At 43.7% G+C, this 9,701-nt stretch overlaps 1 protein-coding gene across 1 annotated transcript in view; it reads right to left on the bottom strand.

Annotated features, from left to right (window-relative positions):
* Positions 1-206: 206 nt before the first annotated feature.
* Positions 207-9,701, bottom strand: part of SFRP5 (secreted frizzled related protein 5) — a 186,540-nt gene continuing 177,045 nt past the window's right edge. The window contains exon 3 of the mRNA XM_077455718.1: positions 207-828. Within this exon, the coding sequence (XP_077311844.1) occupies positions 476-828 (353 nt within the window). The 3' untranslated portion in view covers positions 207-475. The remainder of the gene's footprint in view (positions 829-9,701) is intronic.

Raw genomic sequence — 9,701 nt, 5'->3', positions numbered from 1 at the left:
AAAAGAAAAAGAAAAGAGAAATAGTTCCTGGCTCTTCTGACTTGATATCATGCATCATTTAAGTTATTTCGGAATACATCTGCCCAGTCACGATTCAGCAATTTTCTGTAGATTTTTTTTTTTTAATTTTTTTTTACCAGTGTCAAACTTAGGTCTTAATGCATTAGCCTCGGGGGAATGATAAACCATGGCTTTCAACAACTATGTTAAACATATAATCATTTTTTTTTATTTTTTTTTGTATTTCTTTTCCTCGTTTTTGGTTTCCCAATGTCTCATCTCGCCAAAGATCTCATTCTTCACCCCGTCCTCTTGTATCACTCACAATGACGACTTCCCTAGTGTTCTTCTTTATGGTAAGCGGAGTATGCTATGTTACTGCTATTGCTAAGATATAAACGTTCCATTTGGTAAGGCTGGGTGAGGGCTCCTTCTTCTTCTTCTTCTTCTCATAAGTTCTCTAGGATTGTTCCTCTTAGCGAAAAGACCCCAAGTGCGACCCCGCGCTGTGAGAAATGGTTTCGGAGCAGGGGTAGGTGAACATGAAGTTGACGGCGTACTTCATGTCTTTGCTTTTCTTGTCCCACTTGTAGATGGCGGTCAGCAGAAGCTTATTGTCCACCTTCCGGCCCATGATGAGGAAGCTGCCGCTCAGATTGTCCAGCTGGGGACACGGGCACCCCGCCGCGTTCTTGATGTACAAGACAAGCTTGCGGAACTCTTTCCTCTTCAGCTTTCCCGCTTTTAAGACTTTCTTTTTCTTCTGAGCCGCGATGAGTTTTCGGTCTCCGTTCTCAATCTTCACCTCTTTGATTCGCATCCGTAGAACTGGAAAGAAGTCAAGAAGATAAAATGGTCAGTCTGGACAATGGGGGGGGAAATAAGTTAGATGCCTACGTCACTGTGTGTTGGAGTTACCGACTATTTTCCTTATCAAGAGAAAGTAATTCATTCTACTTCAAGACAAAAAAAAAAAGAAACAAAGTGCTTTGTAAGCCATGCTTAACGTGCCAGACAGAAGATTACATAATGGAGAGAACGAGGCTCCCCTCCCCCTCCAGAAATGTACTTTAATCATTCCTGTGCATCGCCCTATTGGCAAATTATGTTCCTTAGAAGAACAGAGAAGTAGTGTGTGTGCGTGTGTGTGTGTGTTTTTTAAATAGTTTAACCATTTAAAAAAAAAAAAAAAAATTTCTTTTTACTGTCTGCTATAGAACACATCCAATTATTATTATTTTTTGTTTTGTTATTTTCGCTATAAACAAAAAAAGTCTGACAATAAAAAAAATAAAAATTATTTTTACTTTCTGCTATAAAACACATCCCATTATTATTATTATTATTTTTATTTAAAATAGTTTAACCATTTCAACACCAGACACTTTTACGTCCTTCCTGCCCAAGCCAATTTTCAGTTTTCAACTCTGTCATTTTTTGTTTTTTTTACTTTCTGCTATAAAATACATTCAATTATTATTATTATTTTTATTTAAAATAGTTTAACCATTTCTACACCGGACACTTTTACACCCCTTCCTGCCCAAGCCAATTTTCAGTTTTCAACTCTGTCGTTTTTTTTGTTTTGTTTTTTCGCTATAAACAAAAAAAAGTCTGACAATTTAAAAAAAAAAAAAAGATTATTTTTTTTACTTTCTGCTATAAAATACATTCAATTATTATTATTATTATTTTTTTTATTTAAAATAGTTTAACCATTTCAACACCAGAAGCTTTTACCCCCCTTCCTGCCAAATTTTCAGTTTTCAACTCTGTCGTTTTTTGTTTGTTTTGTTTTTCTGCTATAAACATCCAATTATTATTATTATTATTTTTTTTTAATTTAAAATAGTTTAACCATTTCAACACCAGAAACGTTTACGGCCAAGCCAATTTTCAGTTTTCAAATCTGTCGTTTTTTTTTTTTTGTTTGTTTTTTTCCGCTATAAACCAAAAAAAGTCTGACAATAAAAAAAAAAAAAAGAATTTTCTTTTTACTTTCTGCTATAAAACACATCCAATTATTATTATTATTTTTATTTAAAATAGTTTAACCATTTCAACAATGGACACTTTTACGCCCTTCCTGCCCAAGCCAATTTTCAGTTTTCAACTCTGTCGTTTTTTGTTTGTTTTGTTTTTCGCTATAAACATCCAATTATAATTATTATTATTATTTTTTTTTTATTTAAAATAGTTTAACCATTTCAACACCAGAAACGTTTACCCCCCTTCCTGCCCAAGCCAATTTTCAGTTTTCAAATCTGTTGTTTTTTTGTTTTTTCCGCTATAAACAAAAAAAAGTCTGACAATAAAAAAAAAATTAAAAAAAAAAATTTTTTTTTACTTTCCGCTATAAAACACATCCAATTATTATTATTATTTTTATTCAATTAGAAAAAAAAATTTTTGTACTTTCTGCTATAAAACATATCCAATTATTATTATTATTTTTATTCAATTAAAAAAAATATTTTTTTTTACTTTCTGCTATAAAACACATGCAATTATTATTATTATTTTTATTTAAAATAGTTTAACCATTTCAACACCAGACACTTATACCCCCTTCCTACCCAGGTCAGCTTTCAGCTCTGTCGTTTTTTCTTTTTTTTTCCTGCTATAAACAAAAAAAGTCTGACAATTTAAAAAAAAAAAAAAAACTTTTTTTTACTTTCTGCTATAAAACACATCCAATTATTATTATTTTTTATTTAAAATAGTTTAACCATTTCAACACCAGACACTTTTACCCCCTTCCTGCCCAAGCCAATTTTCAGTTTTCAACCTTTTAATTTTTTTTTTTTTTTTCGCTATAAACAAAAAAAAGGCTGACAATTTAAAAATAAAAATATATATTTTTTTTTTTACTTTCTGCTATAAAACACATTCAATTATTATTATTATAATTTTTTTTATTTAAAATAGTTTAACCATTTCAACACCAGGCACTTTTACCCCCTTCCTGCCCAGGCCAATTTTCAGTTTTCAACTCTGTCTTTTTTTTTCTCTTTTTTTTTCGCTATAAACAAAAAAAGTCTGACAATTAAAAAAAAAAAAAAAAAAAAACTTTTTTTTTACTTTCTGCTATAAAACACATCCAATTATTATTATTATTATTATTATTTATTTAAAATAGTTTAACCATTTCAACACCAGACACTTTTACCCCCTTCCTGCCCAGGCCAATTTTCAGTTTTCAACTCTGTGTTTTTTTTTTCTTTTTTTTTCGCTATAAACAAAAAAAGTCTGCCAATTTAAAAAAAAACAAAAAAAACTTTTTTTTACTTTCTGCTATAAAACACATCCAATTATTATTATTATTATTTTTATTTAAAATAGTTTAACCATTTCAATGCCAGGCACTTTTACCCCCTTCCTGCCCAAGCCAATTTTCAGTTTTCAACTCTGTCTTTTTTTTTTGTGTTTTTTTTTCGCTATAAACAAAAAAGTCTGACAATTTAAAAAAAAAACACAAAAAAAAAAAGATTTTTTTTTTACTTTCTGCTATAAAACACATCCAATTATTATTATTATTATTATTTTTATTTATTTAAAATAGTTTAACCATTTCAACACCAGACACTTTTACCCCCTTCCTGTCCAGGCCAATTTGCAGTTTTCAGCTCTCGTTTTTTTTTTTTTTTTTCCGCTATAAACAAAAAAAGTCTGACAATTAAAAAAAAAAAAAGATGTTTTTTTTTTACTTTCTGCTATAAAACACATCCAATTAAAAAAATGTCAAAAATCAAATGTATTAATCAATTTAGGCCAATATATATTCTATTACATGTTTTTTGGTTAAAAAAATTATTATATTTTTATGGATTTTTTTATTTATTTTTTTACTAGTAATGGTGGCGATTCTTAGTGGAACTTGGCATTTTACCCCCTTCCCTGCCCAGGCCAATTTTCAGCTCTGTCGCACTTTGAATGACAATTGCGCGGTCATGCAACACTGTACTCATATGAAATTTTCATAATTCTGTTCACACAAATAGATCTTTCTTTTGGCGGTATTTAATCCCCACTGGGGTTTATTTTTTATTTTTTGGTAAATAAACCAAAAAAAAGACTGGACATTTTGAAAAAAATAAAGTTTTCTTTTTCGATTCTGTTACACAATTTTGCAAAAAAATAATCGTTCTTCGTTCATTTAGGTCAAAGTGTACTCTGTTTAATTTCTTTGGTGAAAATAACCCAGATCAGTGTATATGATTTAGTCTGTAGGAAGGTTATACAAAGTCTACAAAGCTACGGGACAGTACAAATAGCCCCCCCCCCCCCCCCCAAATTACCCCTTTTTGGAAAATGGACAGTCCAAGTTATTTAGTAACAGGCTTAGTGAGTTTTTGAAGTGGTAATTTTTTTTTTTTTGTCATAATTTTTTAGAAAATTATGAAATTTAAACCTTTTTACTCAGAGAAACCCCTAAAATTATTCAGGTCTTGCAGAACCCCCGCTAATGTCATTTCATTGTGGGCCAATTGTAAAAATGCCCCTAAAGCTGGGTACACACTAGAAGTTTTTTTTTCCATTCAACCCAGCGGGCTGAATGAAAAAAAAACCCCCAGAGAGATCGCCGTATTAACACAAAAGATGTTTGCGCAACGATTTCTCTCCTGCTGTTGGGGCCAGATCTAGGCTGTCTGATGTGGGTGGGCAGTAAAAAATGTCAGGGGGGGGGGGGGGGGCTGAGGATACAAGGTCAGCGGTGCAGTGAGTGAGAATCAGTAGGGCAGTGTACAAGGAGCAGCAGGGCAGAGGATAGGGTCAGCAGTTTGTAGGGCAGTGTAGAGTGGGTTATCAGGGCGGTGTACAGGGGGTTTGCAGGGCAACAGACAGACAGGGGGTCAGCAGGGCAGCAGACAGTGGGTCAGCAGGGCAGCAGATAGGGATCAGCAGACAAGAGGTCAGCAGGGCAGCAGACAAGAGGTCAGCAGGGCAGCAGACAGGGGGGTCAGCAAGGCAGCATACAGGGGGGTCAGCAAGGCAGCGGACGGGGGGTCAGCAGGGCAGCAGACAGGAGGTCAGCAGGGCAGCAGAGAGGGATTAGCAGGGCAGCAGACAGGGGGGTCAGCAAGGCAGCGGACGGGGGGGTCAGCAGGGCAGCAGACAGGAGGTCAGCAGGGCAGCAGAAAGGGATTAGCAGGGCAGCAGACAGGGGGGTCAGCAGGGCAGCAGACAGGGGGGTCAGCAAGGCAGCAGACAGGGGGGTCAGCAGGGCAGCAGAAAGGGATTAGCAGGGCAGAATACAGGAGGTCAGCAAGGCAGAGGTCAGTGGGGGTCAGCAGGGCAGAGGACAGTGGGTTAGCAGGGTAGCGGACAGGAGGTCAGCAAGACAGCAGACAGGGGGGTCAGCAAGGCAGCAGATAGGGGGGTCAGCAGGGCAGTGGACAGGGGGTCAGTAGGGCAGTGGACAGGGGTCAGCTAGGCAGCGGACAGGGGGTCAGAAGGGCAGCGGACAGGGGGTCAGCAGGGCAGCAGACAGGAGGCCAGTAGGGCAACAGAAAGGGATCAGCAGGGCAGCAGACAGGAGGTCAGCAAGGCAGCAGGGCAGTGGACAGTGGGTCAGCAGGGCAGTGGACAGTGGGTCAGCAGGGCAGCAGACAGGAGGTCATCAGGGCAGCAGACAGGAGGTCTGCAGGGCAGCAGACAGGGGGGGGGTCAGCAAGGCAGCGGACAGTGGGTCAGCAGGGCAGCAGACAGGAGGTCAGCAAGGCAGCAGGGCAGAGGACAGTGGGTCAGTAGGGCAGAGGACAGTGGGTCAGCAGGGCAGCAGACAGGATGTCAGCAGACAGGGGGGGTCAGCAAGGCAGCAGACAGTGGGTCAGCAGGGCAGCAGACAGGAGGTCAGCAAGGCAGCAGGGCAGAGGACAGTGGGTCAGCAGGGCAGTGGACAGGATGTCAGCAGGGCAGCAGACAGGGGGGGGGGGGGGTCAGCAAGGCAGCGGACAGTGGGTCAGCAGGGTAGCAGACAGGAGGTCAGCAAGTCAGCAGGGCAGAGGACAGTGGGTCAGTGGACAGTGGGTCAGCAGGGCAGCAGACAGGGGGGTCAGCAGGGTAGTGAGCAGAGGTCAATAGGGCAGTATACAGGAGTCATCAGAGAAGGGGACGGGGTCAGTGCTGTCAGGGAACTCCTCCTCCTCCCCACATAGCACACAGCTGAGATCGGATTCCCTCCACACAGTGTGTAGCTGACTATTGCAACTGCCGATCCAAATCACATTGAGGCTGAGTCTGTAGGGGAACCCGATATCAGCAATGTGAGACCTGTTGAGTGCCTTGTGTGCAGTCCAGGGACAAGGTCATCTAGTACTCAGCCCTCCCCCCCCCCCCACATGTGTAATCATCATTTCTCAGCGGAAAACCCCGCCCCCCCAAACAAAAACCCAGCACTAATCAACAAGCTCACCCCCTAAGCATAGATTTCCCCCTGCAAGCCTTAATTCTCCCCAAACAAATCCCAACAAGTCCAAATCCCCCTCCCAGCACAAATCTTTGCTCCCCAATTCCATCTTCCAGCTCAAACCCCCCCCCCCCCCCAGATCTCTCCCACCACAAAAAAAATGACCCCTCCTAGCACACATCCTGTTTCCCCCAAATCTCTCCACCTAGCACCACCCCCCTCCAAATTACCCTTCCCAGCACAAATCCCCCCCCTCCTAGAACAAATACCTTCTCCATCCCTTCTTCTAGTACAAACCCCCATCCCCAAAATCCTGCCTCGTGTAGGCGTTCTAGGGGTGACCTCTGAGCTACCCTAGTCATGCTGTGTTCATATTTCACATCACATACTGTAGTTAGTCTGGTTGAAAAAAGACACAAGTCCATCCAACCAACAGAATACACAATCCTTTACTCACAGTTCATCCAGAGGAAGGCAAAAAAAAAAACCCACACACAATAAAGCATGATCCAATTTGCTTCAATGGGGGGGGGGAGGGGGAAAGTCCTTCCTGATCCCCCAAGAGGCATTCGGATACTCACTGGATCAACTTTACCTATAAATGGTATTTAACCACTTACCTACCGGGCACTTTTACCCCCTTCCTGCCCAGGCCAATTTTCAGCTTTCAGCATCCAAATGAAATATTTATCTTTTTATTTTTAGTTTTTTACACAAATAGAGTGTTCTTTTGTTGCCATTTAATCATCACTGGGGTTTTTTTAATTTTTGCTAAATAAACGAAAAAGACCAAAAATTTAGAAAAAAAACCCACAAAACAACTTTTTTATGGTTTGTTATAAAATTTTGCAAACAGGTGCTTCACTGATGTGCGCTGATGAGGCGGCACTGATAGGCTTCACTGATGTGCGCTGATGAGGCGGCACTGATAGGCCTCACTGATGTGCACTGATGAGGCGGCACTGATAGGCTTCACTGATGTGCGCTGATGAGGCGGCCCTGATAGGCTTCACTGATGTGCGCTGATGAGGCGGCACTGATAGGTTTCACTGATGTGCGCTGATGAGGCGGCACTGATAGGCTTCACTGATGTGCGCTGATGAGGCGGCACTGATAGGCTTCACTGATGTGCGCTGATGAGGCGGCACTGATAGGCTTCACTGATGTGCGCTGATGAGGCGGCCCTGATAGGCTTCACTGATGTGCGCTGATGAGGCGGCGCTGATAGTCTTCACTGATGTGCGCTGATGAGGCGGCCCTGATAGGCTTCACTGATGTGCGCTGATGAGGCGGCACTGATAGGCTTCACTGATGTGCGCTGATGAGGCGGCCCTGATAGGCTTCACTGATGTGCGCTGATGAGGCGGCACTGATAGGCTTCACTGATGTGCGCTGATGAGGCGGCACTGATAGGCTTCACTGATGTGCGCTGATGAGGCGGCCCTGATAGGCTTCACTGATGTGCGCTGATGAGGCGGCACTGATAGGCTTCACTGATGTGCGCTGATGAGGCGGCCCTGATAGGCTTCACTGATGTGCGCTGATGAGGCGGCACTGATAGGCTTCACTGATGTGCGCTGATGAGGCGGCCCTGATAGGCTTCACTGATGTGCGCTGATGAGGCGGCACTGATAGGCTTCACTGATGTGCGCTGATGAGGCGGCCCTGATAGGCTTCACTGATGTGCGCTGATGAGGCGGCACTGATAGGCTTCACTGATGTGCGCTGATGAGGCGGCCCTGATAGGCTTCACTGATGTGCGCTGATGAGGCGGCACTGATAGGCTTCACTGATGTGCGCTGATGAGGCGGCCCTGATAGGCTTCACTGATGTGCACTGATGAGGCGGCACTGATAGGCTTCACTGATGTGCACTGATGAGGCGGCCCTGATAGGCTTCACTGATGTGCGCTGATGAGGCGGCACTGATAGGCTTCACTGATGTGCGCTGATGAGGCGGCCCTGATAGGCTTCACTGATGTGCGCTGATGAGGCGGCACTGATAGGCTTCACTGATGTGCGCTGATGAGGCGGCACTGATAGGCTTCACTGATGTGCGCTGATGAGGCGGCCCTGATAGGCTTCACTGATGTGCGCTGATGAGGCGGCACTGATAGGCTTCACTGATGTGCGCTGATGAGGCGGCACTGATAGGCTTCACTGATGTGCGCTGATGAGGCGGCACTGATAGGCTTCACTGATGTGCGCTGATGGGTGGTACTGATAGGTGGCACTGATGGGCACTAATAGGTTGCAAGGATGAGCACCGATAAGCGGCACTGACGGGCACTGGTAAGTGGCACTCAGGGCAGGACTTAGGGTGCTGGGGGCCCCTGGGCTTGAGTCACTTTTAGGCCCTGCCTTCTATACATTACCGTATTTATCTATGTATCTCGGCGGGGCCCCCTATTGGGCGGGGCCCATGGGCTTGAGCCTAGTCAAGCCCAATGGTAAGTCCGGCTGATAGGTGACACTGATGAGGGGGCACTGATGGCGTGACTGTGAGCGGAGCTAAGCCGAGTACACTCAGCTATGCATCTCAGCGGGGCCCATGGGCTTGAGCCCAGTCAAGCCTAATGGTAAGTCCGGCCCTGCTGGCACTGATAGATGACACCGATGAGGGAGCACTGATGGGTACTGATTGGCAGCACTGATGGACACTGGTAGTCAGCACTGATGGACACTGGTAGGTGGTACTGATGGGCACTGATAGGCAGCACTGATAGGTGATGCTGATGAGGAGGGACTGATGGGCACTGATTGGCTGCACTGGTGGGCACAGTTGGGGCTGCACTGATAATCAGGACACCGACACATCTGTGCCCTGATTATCAGTGTAGATGTCCCTTATACAGAATCCGGTTATCGGCTCTCCTCTCCCTTCGGCGAGAGAAAAGAAATGCCCATAATTGGCTTCTGTTCACATCGCGATCAGCTGCAATTGGACACAGCCGATCACGTGGCGCACGCGGCGGGCACAGTCACGGGAGGAGGTCATATGATGCCCTCCCGGAACTGGCTGGCCGTGCTGTAGCCATCATTTGGCTACAGCGCGGTGGAAAAGTGGGCTAAAGCATCCGATGGTTACATACAGTAGCTGGTCTGAGCTTTACAACCACTTTAACCCTTAATGTAGGGTGACCAGACGTCCCCAGTTTCAGGGGACAGTCCCCGGATTGAGGACGTTGTCCCCGCACCAATTCTGTCCCCGGTTTTGACTTCAACAGGAGCTGGGGCAATTTTCAAAGACAGTCAGTGCATAATAAAAAAAAAAAAAAATCTGAATTACACCC

Source organism: Lithobates pipiens, unplaced genomic scaffold (genome assembly GCF_037356315.1).
Source record: "Lithobates pipiens isolate NorthernLeopardFrog02 unplaced genomic scaffold, aLitPip1_a1.2 Scaffold_25, whole genome shotgun sequence".
Taxonomy (NCBI): Eukaryota; Metazoa; Chordata; class Amphibia; order Anura; family Ranidae; genus Lithobates; species Lithobates pipiens.
The sequence above is the reverse complement of the archived record's forward strand: the minus strand, read 5'-3'. Positions and strand labels throughout refer to the sequence as shown.